General features: G+C 33.4%; 1 protein-coding gene across 1 annotated transcript; it reads left to right on the top strand.

Annotated features, from left to right (window-relative positions):
- The first annotated feature begins 6,471 nt into the window (after positions 1-6,471).
- Positions 6,472-7,416, top strand: LOC100924636 (olfactory receptor 10H1-like). Its single transcript, XM_003763276.2, has one exon. The coding sequence runs from the start codon at positions 6,472-6,474 to the stop codon at positions 7,414-7,416; it is 945 nt and encodes a 314-aa protein (XP_003763324.2).
- The last annotated feature ends 19,365 nt before the right edge of the window (positions 7,417-26,781 follow it).

The following is a 26,781-nucleotide window of genomic DNA, read 5'->3' as shown; positions in this document are numbered from 1 at the left end:
ACCTCCCCTCCCACACACACAGACACATCTTTCCTATCCTGCTGCCTATTTGCTTTAATTGTGATTCTTAATTTGTCTTGCTATTGCTTAAAGCTCCCCCCCATGAATCCCATCCTTGTCTTCTCTCCTCTTTTTCCCCATTCATCCATCCCTCCCCCTTTATTTCTTTATAAATTTTGGAAGGTGCTATATCCTTCATGGGATATACATATACATAAACATACATATATATATAGTTGCCTATTTAACCCATTCATGATGTGAGTGGTTTTCAGAAATACAAGCCCTTCTCCCTACTACCTCTAATGAATCTGTGTTTATTCTTCCCCTGTACCTCATTTGTATACCATGATAACTATATTTACATTAACTCTGCCCCAATCTTTCTTTTGAATTACCCTATTGTTGAAATCAATCTTAAACATATGGTATGCATTTCCCATACAAAAAAAAACATAAATAATTTGTCCGTTTTTTAGGGCTTTGAAATTAATATTCAATATTGGCACATATTATATGTTAAATTTTCTATTAAGATCAGGTTTGGTTGATAAAAAGTCCTGAAAGTCTGCAAATTCATTGAATGTCAATATTTTCTCATTCAATATTATAGATAATTTTGCTAGATATGATATTTTTGATCACCGGCCTAGTTCTTTTTATTATCAGCAGATATGATTTCAGACCTGCAATCTTTTATTGTGGCTGCTGATAAGATTGTGGCTGTACAATTCCAATTGTAGCTCCAATGCATTTGAAGTGTTTGTTTCTTGTTTCTTGAAAATTTTTCTCTTTGATCTGGGGGTTTTGAAATTTGGTAATAATATTATTGTGTGTTTTCCACAAAAGATATTGTTAAGGTAGTGATCAGTGGATTTTTTTGTATTTCTATTTTTCCCTCATTTTCTATCACTCCAGGACAATTTTTTTGGTTTATTTCTTGCATTAATGTGTCAAGGTTCTTTTTTTGGTTACAACTTTTAGGCAGCTCAATTATTCTTATATTTTGTCTTTTTGATCTGTTCTCCAGAAATTCAGTTTTCTTATAAAGTGTTTCACAATCTGTTTTATATCTTTATTCTTTTTAATCTGTTTTTCTATTTCTTGGTCTCTCATAGCTTCACTGGCTTCCCCTTACCCAATTCTAATTTTCAGAGTTATTGTCATCTTTAAGACTCTGTATCTCCTTTTCTAGCTGGTTAACTTTTTATTCATAATCTTCTTGTTTTTCCAGGATTTTTTAAAATATTTCTTTAATGTCTCTCATTTAATTTTTAAATTATTTTTTGAGTTATTCTATAAATTCTCTCTCTGCAGGGAACCAATTCACGCTACTCTTTGGGGTAGAAGCTTTTTTTTTTTTTTACTTCAGTGACCTCCTCTGAAGATGAATCCCAGTCTTCCCTGTTCCCATAGTATGTTTCTATGGTAGAGTTCTTTCTTTGCCAGTTCATTTTTTTTTTTTTAATAAGATGTATTAGTGTAAGCACCTCTAATAATGGGGTGGAGAGAAGGTGCTTCAAGTTTCACTTCAGTTTTCCCTTCTGACCTGGAACCCCAAATTCATAGCTCCAACTATTCTCCAGCAAGTGCCCACAGCAAGCAGTGCCCCTACTCCAATGTCTCTATAATGACAGGATGTGCTGGTTCCTATTCATCCAGGGCCACTTCCCTGCAATATAAATGGGCCTAATGTTCCTAATCAATCAAGATTCCCTCAGTCTTCCCAGACTTAGATCACAATTCCACAAACAGTCTGGGAGGTAAAAAGTCTCTATGGTTCCTGTGAGGGTTCCAGCCACCACCAGCTTCCCCAAGGCACCCACTGGTTGTTTTTAGTGGAGCTAGCCCAGAGATGTTTGCACTTAACATGGGTTAATCCTTTGGTCCTGGGTCTTTTCTTGAGGTCTTTTCAGTTTTGTACTTGGAGGACTTCTGTCCTGTCCCAAGTCTTATTGATTTTTCACCAATCTGAATTCACCCTGAGGCAAAAATATTTTCAATTTATAAGGGAGATCTGGAGAGTTTGAAATTTACCAACCTACTCTGCTATCTTCCCAAAAATATTCACACTAAAATCTTTTTTAGTTTGATGGATATGGCACTGAATAAACAGATTAATTTATGTAGAACTGTCATTTTTATTATATTGATTTGGCCTACCCATGAACAAATGATATTTTTCTAATATCATTTATTGTCTATTGCATTATCTGTACATTACCATCTAGTATCATTTTCTAGTGTGGAAAAAAATACGATTCCATATAGTTCTTAGGTTTTGTCTTAGCGGTAGTCTCCCAAATATCTTGTATTGTCTACAATGATTTTAAATGGAATTTCTCTTTGTAACTCTTCCTGCTGGATTTTATAGGCTTTAATAGTAATATATTGAAATTCTTATAGTTTATATGGGTATATATTGCATTCTGCAACTTTGCTCAAGTTGTTAATTATTTCAAATAGTTTTTTAAGATCCGTTAGGGCATATAACTATATCATCTGCAAAGAGTGATAGTTTTATTTCCTTATTGCCTATTCCAGTTCTTTAATTTCTTTTTGTTGTTGTTGTTGCTATAGCTAACATTTCTGGCAGAAAATTAAATAAAGTGAGAATAGGCATCCTAGCTTTCACTCTGGTTGTATTATGAAGGATTCTAGCTTATTCCCATTACAGATAATGCTTGCTGATACTTTTAAGTTAATATTACTTATTATTTTAAGGTATGTTTAATTCATTCCTATGTTCTCCACTATTTTTAATAGGAATAGGTACTATATTTTGTCAGATTTTTTTCTGCATCTATTGAGATAATTATATTATTTCTGTTAGTTTTGTTAATTGATATAATTAATTATGCTGATAATTTCCCTAATATTGAACATAAATTCTTATTTTAAATCCCAGCTGGTCATAATGTTTCAGCTTTGTGATATATTGCTGTAATTTCTTTGCTACTATTTTATTTAATTTTTTGCATCAATATTTCTTAAGAGAAATTGGTCTATAATATTCTTTCTTTGTTTTAGCACTTCCTAGTTTGGGTACCAGCGCCATATTTGTGTCAGAAAAGAAATTTGATAGGACTCCTTCTTTGCCTAGCTTTCTAAATAGTTTATATGGCATTGGGATTAATTGTTTTTTAAATTTTTGATAGAATTCACTTATGAATCCATCTGATCAAGAGAATTTTTTGTTAAGGAATTCATTGGTGGCATGTTTAATTTCTTTTGTAAGATTGGATTATTTAAGTATTTTATTTCTTCATTAATCTGCAAAATTTAAATTTTGTGTATTCATTCATTTCATTTAGATGAACAAATTTATTAACATATAATTGGGTAAAATAGCTTCTACAATTGTCCTTATTCTCTTCATTGTTGGTGAATTCATCTGTTTCATTTTAATACCAAAACCAAAATTTGGTTTTCTCCTTTCTTTTTTAAAAATCAAATTATCCAGTGGTTTATTTTATTGTTTTTTTTTTTTTCACAAAACCAGCTTCTATTTTATTTATTAACCTAATACTTTTCTTACTTTTAAAATTTAATTTCTCCTTTGATTTTAAGGATTTCCAATTTTTGTTTAATTGAGGATTTTTTATTTGTTCTTTTCTATTTTTTTAGTCACTTTCCTCCTATTTTATTGATATAAGCAAGCAGGATATAAAGTTTAAAGTACTACTTTAATTGCATCCCATAAATTTTGGTATGTTGTCTCATTGTTTTATTTTCTTTAATAAATTATGATTGTTTCTATTATTTGTTTTGAGCCACTTGTTTTAGATTAGATTATTTAATTTCCAATTAATTTGAATCTCTTTTCCATTATTCATTACTGAATATATTTTATTGCATTATGATCTGAAAAGATGAGTTTACTACTCTTATTTTTCTGCATTTGGATGTGAGATTTTCATGTCCTAATACACAATCAGTTTTTGTCTAGGTGACATGTATTGCTTAGAAAAAAAAGATATTTCTTTCTATTCCCATTCAATTTTCTCTAGAGATCTGTCATCTCTAACTTTTCCAAAATTTTACTCATCTCATAATTACATACTTATTTACTTTTTGGTGAGATTATTCTGTTCCTTAGAGGTTAAATTTGAGGTCCTCCACTTGTACAGTTTTATTTTGTATTTCTTCCTGCAACTCATTCAATTTCTACTTCAAAATTTCGCTTCTATATCATTTGGTGCATATATGTTTAGTATTGATATAACTTCTTTGTCTATGGTATCTTTCAGCAAGATATACTTTCCTTCTTTATCTCTTTTAATTGGATCTATTTTTGTTTTTGCTTTGTCTGAGATCAGGATTGCTACCCTACTTTCTTTGTTTCAGCTGAAGTAGAATAGATTCTTCTCTAATCCTTACCTTTATCCTGTGTGTATCTCTCTACTTTAAATGGTTTCTTGAAAACAATATATTGTAGATTCTGATTTTTAATCTATTCTGCTATCTACTTCTTTTTGTGGGACTTACCCACAAACCATTCATATTTATAGTTGTGATAACTATCTGTATATTTTCCTCCATGTTAATTTTTGCTGTATAGCCTCCTCTCATATCTTCTTCACAGATTCTTTACTTTCAATCATCTCTTTCTCTAATATCCCATACCTTTTATCAGTTCCCTCTCCTTTCTATTACCCAGTCTCTTTTTACTTCCTTATAGGATCAGATAGATTTCTATATCCCACTGAGTGTGTGTGCTATTCTTTCTTTGAACCAATTTTATGAGGTAGGTTTATACTACCCTCCCAATTTCTGCTCTATTATAATAGCTCTTTCATGTCTCTTTTATGTGGAATATGAATTTATCCCATTCAATTTCCCACTGCTTCCAGTATAATTTTCTTTCTCACTTTTTTATTTAGTATTTATTCATATTTTTAGATATCATTTCATCAGTCACCTTATATTGACACCCTCTGTCTACATATACTCCTTATTGCTCTCATAGTAATGATGTTGTTAAACATAACAAATATTATCTTCTCATATATATAAACAATTTAATCTCATTTTATTTCTTATATTTTTCCTTTTTCTTTTTTGCCTTTATGTTTCTCTTGTAACTTGTACTTGGAGGTCAAAGGTTTTATTCAGTTCTGATCTTTAATTAGAACGATAAATGAATAAAAGATGCAGAGAGTCAATTTTGGCTCAAGGAAAGGAAAAATTTCTCAACCATCAGAGGTATGCAGAAAGGTAGTAAATTTCCTTAAAAAGGCTTCCCTTACCCACATAATTAGACGCAAGACTTTTTTTTTTTTGAGAAACAAGGGAATTACAATAAATTTTGTCTTTTTCTGTTGCCTGTCTAACACCACAGCTAACAAGTAGCAGTTTTGAATCTAGAATCCAGTCTTTGTAATTTGGGGGAATAAAGTATTTCTAGAATACTATATCCCTGGAAAGGTCTGGGGTTCTCCTTGATAAAAATAGAGTGTTGCACTGGATTTCTTAGGAGAAGAAATTACCATTCCCCAGCTGAGAACAGATTACTCCCCATCTGAATTTATCCAGAATTTATTCTGAACTTATTCAGCGACATACAAAGAGTATTCATAAGAGATAAATTAAAGCATTTTATGTGATAAAGGTTCTGGAAATCTCCTCATGGAAGATCTGTTAAGGAAACATGAATATTAAACACAGAGAAGAGAAGAAAAACTGTCATCAATCAGTCAATAAACATTTATTGAATAAATATTAGATACTAGGCACTGTGACAGGCACTGTGTATACACAAAGAGGCAAAAGACAGTCCCTGCCTCCCAGGAATTTATGACTTAATGAATTAGGATGGAAACAATTATGCATTAAGCAAGATATATACATAGTAAAAAGAAAGTAATTAACAGAAAGTAAGCACTGGAATTAAAAGGGATTGAATCAGACATCTAATATAAGATGATACCTTAGTTTTAAAGCAATCTAAGGTGCTCGGAAGGTGGAGCAGAGAAGGCTCCATTCAAAGCAGGGGGGACAGAAAAAACTGACTAAAGCATCATCAGTATAACTACCACCATCATCATCACCATCACCATTATCATCACTACCTCCATCACCATCATTGCCATTCCTAATATTCATATACTTTAAGATTTGCAAAGTGATTTAGAGTTTTTATTTACAGAGGGGATTAGACTTGATTTGCTTGGTTCCAGGAAACAAATCTCAATAATGGGTTGTTACATAGAAATAGATTTTGCCTAAATATAAGAAAATATTTCCTAATAATAAAATGCTCAAAGGTGTAAAGAAGTGCTTCACATGGAAATAGGATCCTCATTACTGAAGTCTTTATTTGGAGACCGAATGACCACTTCTTAGGGATATGGTAAAGGGGATCCATATCTTGGGTTCTAGCCAGATGTAGACTAGATTCCTGGGAATTTTCAGAATCCATGATTCTATGCTAATTCTGTTTTTCTCATATCTCTTTCTGGAATAGTCTCCATGCTGCATTCAAACCACACCACAGTGTCCGAGTTCATCCTGATTGGCTTTTCCACATTCCCTCGGCTTCAGCTGATGTTCTTTGTGCTCTTTCTGCTAATGTATTTGTTCACACTGCTGGGCAATCTTCTCATTTTGCAGACCATCTGGAGTGAGCGGAACCTCCACACACCTATGTATTTCTTCTTATGTGCACTCTCAGTCTCAGAAATCTTCTACACTTTTGCCATTATCCCACGACTACTCACAGACCTTCTATCTACTCAACATGTCATCTCCTTCCTGGGCTGTGCCAACCAAGCTCATGAGCCCACAAGGCTGTACCTGGTTGACTCTTTCCTGCTCACAGTCATGGGTTATGATCGCTATGTGGCTATCTGCTACCCTCTTCGCTACAATGTGCTCATGAGCCCACAAGGCTGTACCTGGTTGGTGGCCTCCTCTTGGTTTGCTGGTATAATCATAGGACTGGTTGTTACACTTGCTATTTTCCACTTGAATTTTTGTGGGCCCAATGAAATCCACCATTTTACCTGCCATGTACCTCCCTTAGTGAAGCTTGCCTGTGGGGATATTTGGGGTGTGGCTACGGGAGTGGGGATTGTCTGTATCACAGCCCTATTGGGCTGCTTCCTCCTTATCCTCACTTCCTATGCTTTCATTGTGGCCACCATTTTGAGAATTCCTTCAGCTGAAGGACGACAAAAGGCCTTTTCTACCTGTGCCTCTCACCTCACTGTGGTTGTGGTACACTATGGCTTTGCTTCTGTTATCTATCTAAAGTCCAAGGCCCCAGAATCATTTGAAGGAGACACCCTGATGGGTATCACTTATACTATTCTTACTCCCTTCTTGAGTCCTATCATCTTTAGTCTGAGGAACAAAGAATTGAAGAATGCTATAAATAAAGTCTTCTTAAGGATTTTCTTCCCTCAAAAGCTGTAGGACTCTGAAAAAAATCCCCAAAAGATAACATTGCATTTATTATTTTGATGAAACAAAAATTAATTGATAGATATAGACTGAAAGAGTCAATTTTCACTCTCTGGAAGGGTTGCCATTTTTCTATCTTTACTGATTCCTGACTTAGGATATGTTTGTTACTTCCAATCCATTGCTTAACCCTATCATTAATAACACTGGAAATACAATATTGTTATAATGAAATAATGTGTGAAACATGTTTTGTAAATTGCTTATAAATGTCAAATTGTTATTTTCCATAGAACCTCATGAACATAAACTATTTTCACTGGAAAAAATAAAATGGATAAAAAACTTATAGTGCTCAGACATACAGTTGTATGAGTAGTTTATCAATTTCATTTATAAATAAAGACTATTTAACATGGATAACTATTGCAGATTGATAAATAGCTAAGCCCAGAAATGAAAAGTATATTTGGGTGACAACCTCCATTTCTACTACTTTTGGTCTTGACCATTAGAATGATTTATGTTTGTAAAAACAGTCTACTGTATCAATGAACTGATCCTAAAGAACTATTACAAGCCCCTCCTATTTCTATAAACAAATTGACTTGATATGATTATTTGCTCAACACATCTTTGTTAAGGTGTTGTTAGTTGCATGATCATACGGATGTCACTCATGGAGAACTTATGGATTCCACTTCTGAATTTTGACCATTTCATAGCCTCCACATAGAGATAACTCTCAGTTATATTCAACAAATCCACTGATAGATATTTAAATTTGTCTTTTTATTGCTTGTAAAATTGTTTGTTCAAGAAATATATCTTCAAATTTTTAGCCTGGTCACCATATGCTCTGAGATTATCAATATTTTTTTCCTTCTTTTTGGCAAGAAATTGAAAATCTTTCTATACATATTTGAAGTGATGAGCTCTATATACAGTTTAATAGTATATACGTTTTTGTTTAGCTCTCTCTGGATCCACCGCCATTCATTTTACATTGCCAAAAATTTACATGAATAGGTAGTGTATCAGTGATCATTAAAAAAAAATCTTCTGTTTAAGCTTTAAGTTGTGAATACCAATGAAATGAAATCATTCAATATTGTCAGCTTTTTCAAATGATTTGAATTATAAAGGGAGGAGATAGAATAATAGCCAAACGAGATATTATGATCTAGGGAGTTTCTCTCATCCTCCTAACTGTTATCTGGTTTAGTAGGCAGAAGGATATAAATCACTAGAGGAGGAGAGATCAATATTACAGAAAGTAAAGGGATACCAGTAAGGGCTACATGCTGAGAAAATAGGAGACACAGGAACAAGGATCCATGTCCCTTGTTTAGGGCTGGAAGTAAAAGAAGCTATAATGGTAGATTATGTTAGAGAGATGGGAGAGAAGAAAGGGGAAAAGAGAAAGTTCAAAATAAATAACCTTAAACATCACCTCTCTCAATTTTTGGTCTATCCTTTCAATTTCATGGGTCACACATGAGATGCTATTTCATATCTCAACTGATTTTGTTTTGGATTGGTTTTTTTGGTTAATTTGGGGGTTTTTTTGGTTTGGTTTTTGTTTTTGCTTTTTTTTGAACTTTCTTTGATCTTTGCACCTCTCTATAGCATCTGTTCATTCTCAATTTGTTCTCTATTTCCAAACTGTCCCAAATAGTGCTCTTCCTTCATGGACAAGAACCAATTAGATAATTTTATATAATCTCTTCTTCCAAAACTTTCACAATTTCTTTGATTACCAGACTTTGAGGTTATCTTTCTACATTCAATAAAATGTCCTAAGTTCTATTCCTTTTTGCTTATAGATACTAAGAAACAGATCCAAGGCTTCTTTTGCATCCCAAGTAACAAAATTTCCTTTCTAGTATTTATTGTTCATCATATCTCTACTGTGAATACTCTCTTTTGGACATCTGCACATCTCTTGTGGCTGCCAATCTTTTTTTCTGTTGGACCTTAACTTTTCAAGACCACCTAATGAGTCCCTACTTTCCATAGTAAGGTGCAGTAAAAAGTTTCTCCAGAATAATGGAAGGCTAACAACTACAGTTCATAGCTAGGGTTATGAAGCACACACCTAGATAAGAGAAGTCCAAAAAAATGAATCAGAATGTCCTAGGCTATTGTACTATTTTTAAATTTATACCTGAAGTTGATTTGAAAACCATAGTCCCCAATTCCAAAAGACTCATGACCCAAAAGCTATCTCAGAGAAAGATGAAGGAGTCTAAATGCATATTAAAGTGTAATATTTCACTTTATCTTTTCATCAATTTTTTAAATTTTCTGAGACTATTTCTTTCCCTTTGTTTAGCATTGAGATGTTTGAATGCAGTAGTTTTGTAGTTACTTGATACATTTGTTGAATTTCTTTGCCAAATTTCTATTAGGTTCAAATCAGGATAGTAAGTGATTTTTCATATTGAAGTTTCACATAGAATCATTCGAAAGAGGAAATTTGATAAAAGGATCGGAAACGAATTTTATTCAGACTTAAAATTCCCAAATCCCATGGTTTATCTTCCATGAATATCTTCCTTTTATACATGCAGTTATTTTGGATTCATTGATCTTAGAAGTTTATCTGCTCTAAAACCTTATAATGATAAATTGAGGTCCAGATAGCTTAAGTGACTATGCTTGAAATCCACTATGTTATTTGCAACAGAAGGAGAATTCTGGTTTTTTCTCTCAAATTCTATTTTTCAGGTCAATCAATTGTCAATTTAATCTAGAGGCATTTATTGAGACTCTATATTCAAATATCTTGCTATACTGATGTTAAAAGATATTAATTTTCCTTTGATCTCAAGGAGCTCATAGTCTATTAGGGGAGCCATGTTATTTAAATTATTTATTATATATATATATATATATATATATATATATAAAGAAATGAAAAGTAAATTAGTAATTATTTTAATACATTGTATTTTATGAATAATGTTGGGAAAAATCAGAGCAAAATGTCAAAATCATGTTTGAAGCATATTTAAATAGAAATTAAAAGCATGTTTTGATTTTAATTCAATGTCCTCATTCTATTTTGGATTATTGCATTGACATTTCTCCAAACTCTATTCTATTGTCTTTGGATTTAGTGAACTACTTTGAGAAGAACAAGCTTTCATAGTTGATCATCACATATTATTGCTGTTATTGTATACAATGTATTTCTCTTCTCCTTGTTTCCTCAGATCGTTCATTAAATCTTTTCAGGCCTTTCTATAAACACTTATTCATTAATTTAAAAAAAACTTTAAATATTGCATTCTTTCATATGCCACAACTTTTCAGGTCTCATTTCCCAATTTAGGATTTCTATTCCTTCTCAACTTCTTTGCTATCCTAACAATTTAGCTTAAACATTTTGCACATTGGTCTTCATCTTATTAATTTTTTCTTTGATACTTCCCAATAATGGCACTCTGGGTCCAGTATCCACTTTAATGCCCATTTTGGCATAGTTCAATTGCTTTCCAGAATGGTTGTATCATTTCTAACTCACCAACAATGTATTTTATTCCCGTTTTCCACATCCCCTCAACATTTTATATGTTTTTGATAAATCTATCATCTGAATGAGTTTTAGATAATACCTCCATTGATTTTTATTTGGATTCTCTACCCAATATTTTTATAGCTTTTAATTGTATATTATAAATGCCTTTAATTTGTCATCTGAGCAAATTCTTAAATTCTTTGATTCATTTATAATGTCATGGACTTTTCTATAATTCGAGATTATTGGAGAATCCTTCTTTTATTACATAATTTGACATTCTTTATATTGAAAATTAGACCTTTATTAGAAATGCTATTTAAGATTTTTCAGAGCTAAGCTTTCCTTTTACTTTTCCTTCTGTTGATTGTATTTGCAAAACTTTTGATTCTATTAATAAAGTTCTTCATTTTCCTTTCTAATCTTCCCTACTGTTCTTTGGGATAAATTTCTCCTTCTTTATTATATATGTGAGATCGTATTTTAAATCATTCATAGTCCTGTTCAAGGTTGGGAAAATCTCTCTTTCTCTTAGTAAGAAGGTTAAATGGAACAGATATTCGATAAAAGCAATGTTGCATCTTGATCTAGTTGCTAGATCACCTAGCCATGTCCAGCAGCAGTTGGACTCAGGCCCAATCTTCCAGCTTCCTTCTGTTCTCTCTTGACTCCACACAAAAATCATCAATTTCACACATCAGGATAGAAGATTGGGCAAGACAGTTCTTAACAGTCATTTCATTAAGGTCCATTTACTACTTACTTCATAACTTGGATTTTTTTTTGATCAATCAAAGCCTCAAGCCCATTCTCTCCCTTTCTTTCTTTTAAACACAGTAGCATGCCAGTTTCCGATCCTAGGAGGTCTGAGCCCCGAAAGAGGTATTTCCAGCTACTTACTCTCAAGGTGAGGTCGATGAAAAAGAGGTCAGCTCACTGACTTCTGGAAGAAATTCATTCCCAAAGAAAATATCCACCCTCCTTTACAATTTATTCGAATATTGAGACATACAAAGGAAGTGGGTTGTATGGGTTACTTGCTGAAAAGGTCTGAAATTTCCATAAACCTCAGCATGGAAGGTATTAAACACAGAAAGCAAAAAACGCATGAAGGCTAATAGGGATGACTTCCCACAGTCAGTGCAAGGCTCGATGTGAAGCACCAGGTGAATAAAGGCAAAGCAGTCCTCAAACAATATAAATCAACATGAATTGGAAAGAACAAGATCTAGAAGGAGGATATAAACAAGTACACATACACCTTCTTCAGAGCAGAATAGTCCAAACCAATCTATTGTCACACGTAGGGAACATGATCCCCTAGTTTTGAAGTCTGAAAAGTCTTTGGAGTGTTAGGCATCAATGATTCAGCAGATTTTGAAGTCCTGTAACAGTCTTATAATTTCCAGAATCCAATATTCCCTGAAGTTTAATCCTACTCTCAAATCCAATGATTCCTGAGATTTTCAAGTCTTTAGTTCAGAAAGTCATTTGATTTCTGAGGGTTAAGTCCTATTTTAGAAATCCAATATCTCTGAGGATTTTCAAGACATCCAGATTTTCCAAATATCCGAGGGTTTTCATCCTATAACAATCTTTGATGTGTAAGAGTCAAACGCCATAGATCCATCTAGTCTTTCATAGGTGAGCACAATCACAAAGAACCATCCTGATATTTACTTGGGTCTCTCCTTTGTTTCAAGGGTCTGTCCAGATTCCTGGATTTGGACAATCGATATGAAGCTATTTGGCATTTCTTATCCTTTTCACCTGTAGTACTGCACAAACCCTCCCCAAAGCAGTTATCCTGTTGGTCCTTTCCATTCCCCACTTCGGTCTCACATCACCTGGCCGATTATCTCTAAGATGTGGGTCTCTTCACTGACTGGGACTTCCAGTGGGTTATACAATCTGTCTGCCGGAGCCGTCATCTTTGTCAACAATCAAGAAGTTAATAGTATAAGAGCTAGATTTAGAATTCTCTAGGTTTACCTGTGATCCCTTTCTTGTTTTGGAGCATCTATATACGATGTTTCTCCTCTGGCTTCAACTAAACTGTCCTTCTTATTTAAGGGTTCTCCTGTTTGTGTCAAATCTTATACTGTGCACAAAGATTGCAAAATGTGTATTGTAACAGGACCATTGTCTGTTTTTATTGCTTGGCACCGTAATGGCAAAGGCTTGTTTGGGATTCAGTGACCACTCGGTTGTTCTTTTGCTGCTTCACTTAAATGTGAATCGAGCATGTCATCCACGTGGATGAAAGACAGACACCCAAGATTTATAATGGGTCATCCATTTGGTTGGTTCAGTTGGGTCTCAAACCACGAGGTTCTCCTTGGGCAGTGTGACGTGGAAGTACGCAACTTCAGCTTTACTTGCTCCATCTTCCTCTCTGTATTCAAATTATCACAAGATCCGGCAGCCTGAGTATTTAGAATGGATGCCTGGGCTTCTTCTGGAACAAGGTATTGACCAACGTTAGAAGGCTATCGCCTTTGAATTCCATCAAATATGGGACTTAGTCCACTTGAGAATGGACATTATATTAGATCTTACCTGGATTGTTCTCACTGCTCTAAATTTCTTAGAGCTATTTATACTAAAGCTTGCAATTTTATTTAGCTGCAAAGTTTTTGACCACCTACTTTGATGAAACAAATCAGATATATATTTAGTACTCCTGAATAATAAGCAACTAAAATGATTCTTGCATTTCAATTCATTTCTGCTGCAGTGGACTAAAAGGTTATTCTCAATCCTTTATACTGATCATTAAGTAACAGACAAATATTATATTTGAGATGCATCTGTGAAAATGTTTGGTCCTTAAGGAACTTTGAAACTTTTTTCTTCAAGAATCCATCGCCAATCTATTAGTCTATTATCTTTAATGGAACCCACTAAAAATTTGAGCCAGCTAACAAATTTCCTTGGGATGGTTCACAATCATTTAAATTAATATTGGTATAGATAGTTTATTGTAAGGTCTTGTCCCAGATAATTGTTATTTGGTCAACTGGCCTTTAATAAAATTCTAGCATGCCATTAGAAGGTTTAGTTTGTTAAACTGGTTATGCTGGGAGGTCTACTCTAACACTGTTACCCTTCGATTTCTTAAAAAATTGACTCTGGTATTGTTGCTCAACATCTTTCTCAAGGGTTTTGAGTGACTCTTCACCATATTCATGAAGCCAGTTCAACTTCTAACTCTTGACTTCTTTGTAGCTGGCCGGTGAGATTTAACTCATGTCTCCATTAAAATCATATAGTTTTAAATTTGATGGTATCAACTAACTTTGTCGCATCCATTGATATCTCTATCAATTTCTGAAATCATTCAATGTGTTTACTTTTCTTTTCTTGGACGTTTTGAACTTAAGCACTTCATAATATTTAGTATCCTAAATATTGAAAGGTTACATGTATTTATTTTTTCTAGTGCTATGTATAATTGTAATTCCTTAGTGTTTCTATGGTCTTTTATGAATAGCTTTAACATTTGTTCTTAAATAGTCTTCCTAAAATGTCATCCATGTAATACCATAGATAAACTTTTAGAATGCTTTTCTTACGACAAAGCACGAACATACATTTGGACAATAGTAGGGCTGAATTTCATTCCTGTGACAAATCTTCCATTCATATCTTTATAACTCAGTAAGTTAGCTAGGCACTGAAAAGCAAATCTTTGCTAGATCCTCTTATCAGAGGAAGAATAGAAACAATCCTTAATATCTACATAGAGGCCAGTCTAGGCAACTAATGGAGTAGTGAAGTCCAAGTAGAAAGGTACAAGTTTCAAATTTCATTCACTTTTCTTAAATCCTTAACATCCTCCATTTTCCAGGTTTCTTTTCATGGCAACACTGGAATTCAAGGACTTAGAGGGTTTTAGTGTCCTTGGTCAAGCTGCTCTTGTACTATATCTAATAGGGGTCTTGATTTTTTTTACTTAGGGCTTTTTGTTCTATCCATACTGGTGTATCAGCTTTCATTGGATATGATCAGGTGAATTGTTAGCTCAGCCTTCAACAGCAGTCTTCTTAAAGAACCGAAGTACAATTTTAACTAATTGCTGTAAAACGTCTCTTCTCCACAGATTGATGAGGATTTTTTATATAAATGGAGTAAATCTTTCTATTGCATTCAAAAGTCCATTCATGGTTTTGCACTACTGACTGAATCAGTCCAAGGCTCATTTGTCCAAGTCTCTTAAATCTTCTTCATGTTTTGGTCATCTGCACCTTAATGACTCTCATTGACATCATGTCTCCCAGTGCTGCAATGAGCATTTATATAGATCGTGAGCTAAGTGTCAGTCCACTACTGTCCAATATATTGTGGATTTTGTGATCTAAATCGAATCTGGGTGACTATCACTAACAGCTTATTATCTGTATGATAAACACATGCTACTATTCAGTCAAGATGATAATGTGACTTATATAATTTACACATTGCCTCCATTATTTACTGAGCTTGGGATTTATACATATCCCACATTCCAGATTCGCCCAAAGTGTGTGATGGAAAGTTTGACATGCTCTCAGGAGTAAAATGGTCAAGCTCTACTTGCCTGGCAATGTTCCATTGCTGAAGGATGATTTCACCTTCTCCAGGGGTATCTCAGTGTTAGCTGCAAAACTCTATTTTACGTATATTAATCATTTCTCCAGGAGCTTGAAATGATGTTGAATTTCTCCAAATCATATGGCTTCCTGGCTGATTGGTCATGTCAGTATGGACTCTAGGCACTCTCTGGTCGACATTGCTCCAATCATGCCCAGTGTTTTTCTGGGCCCTAGGGCTGGCCTCATCCTTATTTCCCTGAACCTGTTTTCATTTCTAGGCCCTTAATGGAATCCTCTATTGCATTTTGGACATGGGGTACTGGGTCTTGTTGACCACCCTGCTTTCTCATCTGCCATGCAACATTGGCTTCAGATTCCTATCTTTCCACATAACACAATTACTCTGCATATTGGCCTATAAGGGACCCTGTCTTACCTATGTTGGTTAAAGAGAGTACTTTATCATGAGTCGGCTATAAAGGCATTTGGCTCACTAGACAGCATCTCTACGAACTCCCAAAGACATCCTTAGTATCTATTTAATTCTTCTGAACACTCATTAGCATTTTGCCTTAGAATTGCCTTTATAAACATCTGTTTTATGAATTTTCGCATTAGTTCAATTAAAAGGGCAATCTGGAAACGTCAAAAAGTCAGAAAGGTTAGGGCCCATGTGTTATTTTTGAAGCTCACCTTGTTATTTTATTTGGAATCAAGTCCACATTTGATGCAACTCTAGCAATTTGCTCTATGTGCTATTGGATAGTAAGTTTTGACATGTGATCAGGACTATATTCTGTTATTGGATCATGGTGATCACAGCATGATCACATTTTGACTATTTTCTTGGGCAGTAATCTTTTCAGGCTTCATATTTCAGAAACCATTACTTTTAAATCAAAAGTATTACTTTCTATAGATTTCAGTCATAGGATCAAATTTCAAAAGTCATTCTGTAATTCATCTTACATAAGCTGATGTAGCCATAAAGTTTGCAAGGCCTTTTTACGGTCTTTGATGATTTTTTAAAGGGCGTATCTTCGACTTTAATTTGTATTCTTATAATTGGGAGATTATTGGGGAATGACTTGTATTGTTAATTTTGGCACAGTTCTTTACATATTTGAAAAAGGACCTTTCCAGAAATGCTGAATGTAAAGTTTTTCAGAGCTTTGTAACTTTCCTTAATTTTCTTCTGTTGATTAGATTTTGTGCAGAAACTTTTTGATTTCTTTAATAAAGTTCTTCATTTGCTTTTGTATAATCTCTTTGTTTATGGGCATAAATTTTCCTTTCTAAAGACATTTGATGGTATTAGCTTATTCTACTTTGTTTAATGATATCCTTCTTTAGTCCAAATCTTATCCATTTGATCTTACTGGAATGTGAGATGTAGGTCTATGCCAAGTTTCTGATCATTTTTGTTCCGGTTTGGAAGTAATTTTGTCAAATAGCAGTTCTTATTTCAGATGATGGAGTTTTGGGATTTTTCAAATACTAGATTCTATAGAGCTTGCTCATTTGTGTTTATCAAATATCTAATCTATCACTGATCAATACTGTTTCTTAGCAGTACTAATGGTTTCATGACCACTGCTTTATAATATAGATTTAAGTTTGATACTAAGACACTCTTTTATTTATTTATTATTCCTAAATTCTTGATTTTTTTTCTTCCATAATTAATTTTATTTTTTCTGTTCTTAAAATAATTTTATGGCATTTGTTGTATTGGCACTGAACAGTATCAATTTTGGCAAATTGCAATTTATATAATTAGATCACTTTGCCATGAATTATTATTTTTCGATTGTTTAGAATCTGACTATTGTTGCAGATTTTTGATTGTTCATTAAGTCTTGGTTTTTGTTTGCATAGTAACTAGTTTTTTTTTGCCTACACCTATTTTAATATTTTCTCTTCATTTTAATTCTCTTCCTTTTATCTTTGTCAATAATATATAGAACTGCTGATGATTTGTGTGGGTTTGTTTTATATCCTGCTACTTTGCTAAAGCTGTGAATTGTTTCCAGTAGATTTTTGGAAGATTTTTTAGCATTCTTTAAGTATATCATCATACAATCGGCAAAGAGTTATAGTTTTATTTCCTCAAGACTATTCTAATTCCTTTAATTTCTTTTTATTTTCTTATTGAAGGCCAATATTTCTAGTACAATGTTGAATAATAGTGGTGATAATGGACATCCTTGTTTCACTTCTGATCTTATTAGGAATGTATCCAGCTTCTCTTTATTACAAATAATGTTTGCTATAGATTTTAGATAGATACTGCTTATTATTTTAAGGAGAGCTCTCTAGTGTTTTTGATAGAAATGAGTGCTGTGTTTTGTCAAAAGCTTTTTCTGCATCTATTGAGATTATCATATGTTTCTATTGATATGGTCAATTGTAGTAATTTTCTTGATATTGAACCAGCCCTACATTCTTGAAATAAATCCCACTTGGTCATAATGTATTTTGGTGCTGATACATTCCTATAATCTCTTTACTCATATTTTATTTTTAAAAATTCACATCAATATTCATTAGGGAGATGAGTCTGTAATTTTCTTTCTCTGTTTTGGCCTTTCTCATTTAGGCATCAGTGCTATATTTATGCCTTAGAAGGAATATGGCAGTACTCCTTCTTTACATATTTTTTCCAAATAGTTTACATAGTTTTGGAATTAATTTTTTTTATATGTTTGGTAGAATTCACTTGTGAATCCATCTAGCCTGGAGATTTTTTCCTAGGGAGTTTATTAATGACTTCTTCGATTTCTTTTTCTAAAATTGGACTATTTAAGGATTTTATCTTCTCTTCTGTTAACCTAGGAAATTTATATTTTTTGTAAATATTCATCCATTTCAGTTAGATTGTCAGATTTGCTGCCATAGAGTTGGGCAAAATAGCTCCTAATTATTTCTTTAATTTCTTTTTCATTTTTGGTAAGTTCACTCCTTTCATTTTTGATGCTGCTGATTTGGGTTTTTTCTTCTCTATTTCTGATCAAATTAAACAAAAGTTTATCTGTTTTGTTAGTTTTTTAATAAAACCAATTTTTAGTTTTGTTTATTAGTTCAATAATTTTCTTGGTTTCTATTTTATTAATCTTTCTTTTTGAGTTTCAAAATTTCTAATTTGGAATTTAATTGGGGGTTTTCAATTTCTTTTTCTTCTAGCTTTTTTAGTTGCATACCTAATTCATTGATTTCCTCTTTCTCTGTTTTATTTATGTAACTATTTAGAGATATAAATTTTCCCCTAAGAACTGCTTTTGCTGCATCCCATAGATTTTGGTATGTTGTCTCATTATTGTCATTTTCTTGGATGAAATTATGGATATTTTATGTGATTTGTAGCTTGACCCACTCATTTTTTAGAATTAGATTATTTAATTTCCAATTGGTTTTAGGTTATCTTTCACTGGCCATTAATTGAATATAATTTTCATTTCTTTGTGGTATGAAAAGAAAGCATTTACTATTTCTGCCTTTTTGTATTTGATTGTGAGGTTTTTATGCCTTATTACATGGTCACTTTTTGTGTAGGTGCCATGTACTCCCAAGAAAAAGGGATATTCTTTCTGGCCCTTTTCAGTTTTATCCAAAGGTCTATCATATCTAGGTTTTCTAGGATCCTATTTACTTCCCTAGTTTCTTTCTTGTTTATGTTGTGGTTAGATTTGTCTGATTTTGAGAGGGGAAAGTTTAGGTCCCCCACTAGAATACTCTTGCTATCTATTTCTTCCTATAACTGGCTTAAAATCTTCTCTAGGAATTTGCCTTCTCTACCATTTGGTGCATACACATTTAATATCATTATTACTTCATTACTTATTGTACCCTTTATCAAGACGTATTTTTCCTCCTTATCTCTTTTAGTAAGTCTATTTTTACTTTTGCTTCATCTGAGATCAGAATTGTTGTCCCTGCTTTTTTTTACTTAAGCTTAAACTTAAGCATAATCAATTCTGTCCCAGCATTTTACTTTTGCTCTCTATGTGTATCTCTGTGTCAAAGGGGTTTCTTCTAAACAACATAATTTTGAATTCTGTTTTTTAATCCACTCTGCTATTTGTTCCAGTTTTATGGGAGAGTTCATCCCATTCACATTCACAGTTATGATGATATATTTCCCTCCATCTTATTTTCTCCTTTGCATATACTTTTCTTTTTTCTTTCCACCCTGTCCTTAGTCTTCTGTTTTTTTAACCACTCCACCCACTGTCTTATCTTCTATCCGCCCTTTCCCCCTTTTCTCTTCTTTTTCCTGCCCCACTTTCTCTCCTGTCCTTCCCTTTTTCTTTTCCTCTTTCTCCTCCTACTTTTTATAGAGTTAGATAAATTTCTATACCCAACTGAATGATTAAATTATTATCTCTTAAAGCCAAAACTGATAAGATCAAGCTTTGGACAGTGCTCATTCCCCTCCTTTTCCCCCTTCAATTGTAATAGGTCTTTTGCACCTATTCATATGAGCTAATTTTTGCATTTTACTTCCCCTTTTCTCTTTTTTTCCAGTACAAATATTTTTCTACAACTTAATGCCTTTTTCCAGTCCATTCACAACCACACTCTGTCTATGTGATGCCCCCCACTGTCTGCTCCAATGACAGATACAGTTCTCAAAAGTTACAGATATTGTTTTCCTATCTAGGGATATAAACAATTTAACCTTGAAATATATATTTTTCATCTGTTTACTTTTTTATGTTTTTCTTAAATTCTATGTTTGTAGATTAAATTTTCTGTTTAGTTCTGTTTTTTTTCCAATAGAAATGATTGAAAGTCTCTTACTTCATTGAAGCTCCATCTCCTCCCCTGAAAGGTGATGCTGAGTCTCTCTAGATAATTAATTCTTGATTGTAACCCAGGCACTTTACCTTCCAAAATATTCAGTCCAGGCCCTCTAATCCTTTATTGTAGAAGTTGCCAGATTTTAGGTAGTCCTGATTATTGCTCCTTGATATTGGAATTGGTTTTTTTTTCCTAGCCACTTGCAATATTTTTTCCTTGAGATTATAGTTTTGGAGTTTCACAACAATTTTCTTTGCGGTTCTCTTGTGGGACCTCTTTCCCAAGGCAATCAATATTTCAATGAGTATTTCCCCCCTGTTACTAGAATATTGGGGCAGCTTTCCTTAATAACATCTTGCAGAATGCTCGACAGGATCGTTTTTGGTCATGGCTCTCAGTTAGGCCAATAATTTTTAAATTGTCTCTTCTGGATCTATTTTCCAGATCAGGTGTTTTGCCAATGAAGTATTTCACAATTTATTTCATTTTTTCACTCTTTTTTAGTTTGTTTGATTGATTCTTGCTATCTCACAAAGTCATTAGCTTCATTTTACCCTGTTCTTGTTTGTAAGATGTGATTTTCTTGAGTTATCTTTTGTATCTCTTTTTCCATTTGGTTATTCTACTATTTAAGTAGTTGTTTTCTACTGAATGGTGACATTCAGGTAGGTTGAAAACAGAGAAAGAAAATTATAGACCAATATCCCTAATGAATATTGATGGTAAAATCTTAAAAAAAATATTTTTATTTTATTTAATAAAATAAATTTCTGTAGGAAATCATCCCCAGTATAATACACCAAAATCAAGTAGGATTTATACCAGGAATGCAGGGCTGGTTCAATAGTAGGAAAACTATCAGTATAATTGGCCATATTAATAACCAAAGTAACAAAAACCATATGATCATCTCAATAGATGCAGAAAAGCATTTGATAAAATCCAACATCCATTCCTATTAAAAAACACTTGAGAGTATAGGAAAAAATGGACTATTCCTTAAAATAATCAGTAGCATCTATTTAAAACCAGCAGTAAGCATCATATGTAATGGGGACAAACTATAACCATTCCCAATAAGATCAGGTGTGAAACAAGGTTGCCCACTATCACCGTTACTATTTAATATTGTATTAGAAATGCTAGCTTTGGAAATAAGAGTTGAGAAAAGATTAAAGGAATAAGAATAGACAATGAGGAAACTAAACTATCACTCTTTGCTGATGATACGATGGTCTACTTAGAGAACCCCAGAGATTCTACTAAAAAGTTATTAGAAATAATCCACAACTTTAGCAAAGTTGCTGGTTATAAAATAAACCCACATAAGTCATCAGCATTCTTACTAACAAAATCCAACAGTAAAGAGTTACAAAGAAATTCCATTTAAAGTAACTACTGATTGTATAAAATATTTAGGAATCTATCTGCCAAGGAAAATCAAAACTTTATGAGCAAAACTCAAAACATTTCCACACAAATTAAGTCTGATCTAACCAACTGGAAAAATATTAAATGCTCTTGGATTGGGTGAGCAAATATAATAAAGATGACAATACTACCTAAACTAATCTATTTATTTAGCGCTATACCAAACAGACTCTCCAAAAACTATTTTGATGACCTAGAAAAAATAACAACAAAGTTCATATGGAAAAACAAAAGGTCAAGAATTTCAAGGGAATTAATGGAAAAAAAACAATGAAAGGTGGCTTAGCTGTACCAGATCTAAAATTATATTATAAGGCAGCATTACAAAACCATTCTGGTATTGGCTAAAGAATAGACTTAGTTGATCTATGGAATAGGTTAGGTTCAAGGGATAAAACAGTAACTAATTATACAATAGTTTGTAAACCCAAAGACCCCAGCTTTTGGGATAAGAACTACTGTTTGATCAAAAATTGCTGGAAAATTGGAAACTATATAGCAGATACTAGGCATTGATCCACACTTAAACACCTACACAAGGTAAGGTCAAAATGGGTTCATGACTAGGCATAAAGAATGAAATTATAAATAAATTAGGAACAAGCATAGATTTACCTCTCAGACCTGTGAAGGGAAGGACTTTATGACCAAAGAAGAACTAAGACATCACTACAAAATGAAAATTCAATTACCAATGAAAAGTTTGACAAACAAAATGCAGCAAGATAGAAGGGAGCAAAACTGTGGAAATTTTTCAATCAGTTCTTAACCTCCTTACCAAATATAATTAACTCTAATTTATAAAATAAGTCTTGACTTCTCAATTCAAAAATGTAAAGTATAACAACTCCAGATGAAGAATTAACTATTTCTAGTCATTGAAAAAAGTTGTCCCAGCATTAGTTGGGAGATCAGTGCAAACTGTAAGAAATACTTCAAGATACCACTCAAACCAGTCAGATGGCTAAGATGACAGAAAATATAATGCCATTGTCACGGATGATGGGAAAACTACTTGATCACTTGTGTGGCAGTTGTAATAGATCCACCATTCTGACAGCAGTTTGGAACTTGCTCAAAAGTTATCAAACGTATAGCCTCTAATCTGCAGTTTACTACTGGGCATCCAAGAATTAAAGAGGGCAAAGACTTTCTATGTGCCGAATTTGTGTCAGCCCTTTTAGTGCTAGAAACTCCGGAAACTGAAGGCTATTGCCATCAGTTGAGAATCATAGCCCAAATTGTGGTATATGAAATATGGAATATTATTGTTCACGTAAGAAATACCACTAGATGCAGTCTTCAGAAACAGAAGGACTTACACGAACTGATGCTGAGTGCAAATGACCAGGACCAGGAGATCCATAATAGCTTCAAAATAGTATAATATGATGACCAAGACTGATTGGACTAGCATCCTCACAATGAGATCAACAAATCATTTCAAGGAGCAGGTAAGAAACTGAACAGACTATAGCCCAGAAAAGACTCTGAATGACTAAACAAATATGAATTCCCAACCCTATCATTTAATGACCCTCATTTTGATTTCCTTAAAGCATTGTAAATAGTTTCAAGAAGTCTATTCTTTTGTACAGAAAAAATGTTTGGGCAAACTTATGGACTAATTATACTTTTAATTATAGCTTTAACATCACTTCATCCTGCCAATTGGAGTTGGGGAAAAGAGTAAAAATTGCAACATGAGTTGGAATTGTAATGCGAAAGTACCATCATATAACTGTAAATAAAAGGCATTTAAAAAAGAATTTGAAATTGGAATATAGACAAAAATGATTTAAACCTGAGTCATACTTCTATTAGGCAAGAGGAGTAATTCACAAAAAAATTCAATATATGGTCAAATTTTACACTTCCAGTAATTCTAAAACAATCTTTAAAAACCTTCAATGCAATTTATTCTAAATATTGATGTATTAAAATTGTTCTACATAGAACACATATACAGTTCTAAAATCTAACTGATTCCAAACTTAGCCCTAGCATATCTTATTCCTGATTACATTATTAACAAGCATCATAATTCACTTATGCTAATTAATTCAAATTAAAAACTAGCTGTAAAAAATCATACAGTTTCTAAACTTCAATGAATAAAATAGCAGTTATTTCGCCAAAAAGTAGATCTTTCAGGAAAAATTTGAAGAAGTTGAACTAAATTTATGAAATCATTAAAAAGAGCCTTATCATACTATTTTCAATAAATTTGTTTCTTCATCAAATTGCCTGAACCATGCCAAGATCTGTAATATTATCCCAGAAGAACTAATAAGCTATTGAGTTTCCTCATCAAAAAAAAAGGAGGGGAAGACAACTCTGAACAATTAACAACGAAGAAATAAGGTCTTCTCATATTCCAGAACAAAACAAGTATTTGAAGAAAACCTTTTCTGGTAGTCAGGCTGGAGAACCGAAGGTCATAGTTATTACATTTAGAATCCAGTCACTGGAAGTTCAAGGTAAGCCCTAGTATAATTGGCTGCCATCCACATTGCACAATCAGCAATTAGAAGGGCCTAACACTCAGTCTATTTCCTTGAAGTTCCAAGGACTTTATTCAAAATCTTGGGAATTGCCCTAGATGAAACTGAACCCATGGTCTGGAAAGCAACATTCTAAAGAAAAGATGAATTTAATAAAACAAATGATCATTTCACCTAGGAATTACCAGACTATTATGGACAAATGGCATCTCCTCATTACTCGAGCAAGATGAAGAAAGGTAACATCATGACTCCTTGTAGTGAAGCATTCATGTTTAGATAGCTAAAGAGCACTGAATTGTGAGATTCTAACCCCCTCAGGTGACTTTACTATCTCACATTAACAAGAGAAGAGATATGAAAACTATTTATACAAATAAGTCAGGAACACGGAGGATAAAAGAAAACCATGACTTTGGTAGTCAGCAAAATTACATAGGTGTAGAACTAGAAGAAGGCAAAGGAAATGTGGAACAGTTTATCTAATCCAGAGTTAGCACAAAGATGGAGTATCATTTAACCTGGTGAATATTGTAATAGAGTAATCATATTCTCTCTCACCTCTTAAGAAGTGAAGAATTATAGCACTAAAAGAATTTAGAACAGTGAATATAAAGGCTGAAGGACTTAGAATACATTTAGAACTGGGAAGGACTTAAAAAAGAAGGTAGATCTGAGAAAGTCTTTAGAGAATGACTATCAGGGCTCAGAGGACCTTATGCAGACAGATCCTAGAAGAAACATCTTCAGTTGAAGACTGATGAAAACAATGTGGAAGATTGAGGGAATTAGATTCATGGCTGGAGAAGAGATTGAGTTAGCGGAAATAAGATTTATCTCTTTGACCATGAAAACTGATCATGTGGATAGAGGTTAACCTCATTCCTGTGACTGAGAGAAGCAGTCATAGAAACACTACAAAGCAGAAACCTACAGACATAGATTATTATTTAGTAGTCGAGAAATCATTATAAGGATCCAAGCTGGTCAGGAAAGGGATAAACATAGTAAAGCTGCTTCATCTCCATACTCTTCAATTTCCTCATTGGTATTGTGAGGGACTGTTATTAGTTGATCCCTGAGGACTCTTACAACTGTAAATCTTTAATCTCTCATCCGAGGTCCTGAAGTTCCTAGAGCACAGAGAAAATCCCCATTTTGGCAGGGAGAGAGCATCATTATATTAGCAAAGATCGCATCAAGAACAGTCTTATTCCCAAGCTTGTGGAAGAGATGAAGACTCAGAAACAGATAGAGGTAAGGAAATAGGGAGTCAGACAGGAAAATAATCTTGGTGGGAGTATGGTGTGGTTTATAAATTCAAAAGAAGAAAGAGATAAAGACAAAAGTTTTCAAGAATAAAAATCGGTGTAATAAAGGAAAAGAGATAAGTAGCATGAAATACAATCAACTACAGGATGTGATAGAATAGCCAAGAAAAGAAGCAATTAATGTTTGAGGTAGAGTTGAGTTGGAAAATGTAGCCACTCTAGATCTGGAGGTTGAGAAACTGAACTCAAATCCCAACTATTAGTTAATCACTTACGATTAGTGGGAACTTGAAAAAATTCTTTTCCCTTTTTAGACCTTAGTTTCCTTACTTGTAAAATAAGGTCCTTGGTATAGATCTGAAATCCTTTTTATGTAATTGTCAATGACAGTTGGGTAGACAGAGAGGGGGGCTCTCCCCACGGGGAAAACAGAGGTGCAGAAATGTCTGAATAAAATCCATAATGGAAGGGGCTTCATATTCCCCACTGGATGGAGCTCTAGGGGAAGTGGTCAGCAGAGGAGGGTCAGAAGGAAGGACATTCCTGTTTCCTGAGGCAGTTGAAGTTGGTGATGTGAGATACAAACCTTCCCAAGTTTCTTAGACCAGCTGAAGGAAGAAGAGTATGACCTTTAGCTTGAGAAATGCAAGGAGACTCTGCTTCTTCACTTCCTTCCCATTCAGGAAGGTCACTGGAGGTCCAAACTTAATAAACATGAGAGTCAATAAAAATGTGATGTCCTATAATTAGGTTAAAAATCAATGCAAATAATATAAGAGTGAGGAAAGGAAATTGATAGTTAACTTTAAAAGATGGGTGTTTTGTGTACTACAGTATGAAGCAACCATGTGACATAGGAACCAAAAAATTTAAAGTAATCTCAACTTATTTGTCAACTTTTAGAAATACTTAAGAGAACACTGAACAAGGATTATAGATTCTAAGCAGAAAAAGACCTTGAATATCAGCTAGTCAAATACCATCATTTTACAGATGGGGTAATTGAGGCCCAGACATGTGTCTGAAGTAAATATAAAGTCCTATATGTGGATTCAAAAGATCATTTGCACAATATGAACATACCAGATTCAAATCCTGCCTCAGTATCACTTATTAGCTGTGTCACCATGGACAAATCAATTAATCTCTCTAATCCTTAGTTTCCTCATCTGTAAAATGACAGGATCAGAATGAAAAACCTCTAAGGTCTCTTTGAGTTCTAATGGCAGTAAAACAATGAGGAAATAGACAAAGTAGGTACTTTAGTGTATTTT

This window comes from Sarcophilus harrisii, chromosome 1 (assembly GCF_902635505.1).
Source record: "Sarcophilus harrisii chromosome 1, mSarHar1.11, whole genome shotgun sequence".
Classification (NCBI taxonomy): domain Eukaryota; kingdom Metazoa; phylum Chordata; class Mammalia; order Dasyuromorphia; family Dasyuridae; genus Sarcophilus; species Sarcophilus harrisii.
Note: the sequence above shows the minus strand (reverse complement) of the source record. Positions and strands in the feature narration are given on the sequence as shown.

Excerpts from the sequence above, each read along its gene's own strand:
- LOC100924636 (XM_003763276.2), top strand. The coding sequence starts at position 6,472 with ATGCTGCATTCAAACCACACCACAGTGTCCGAGTTCATCCTGATTGGC.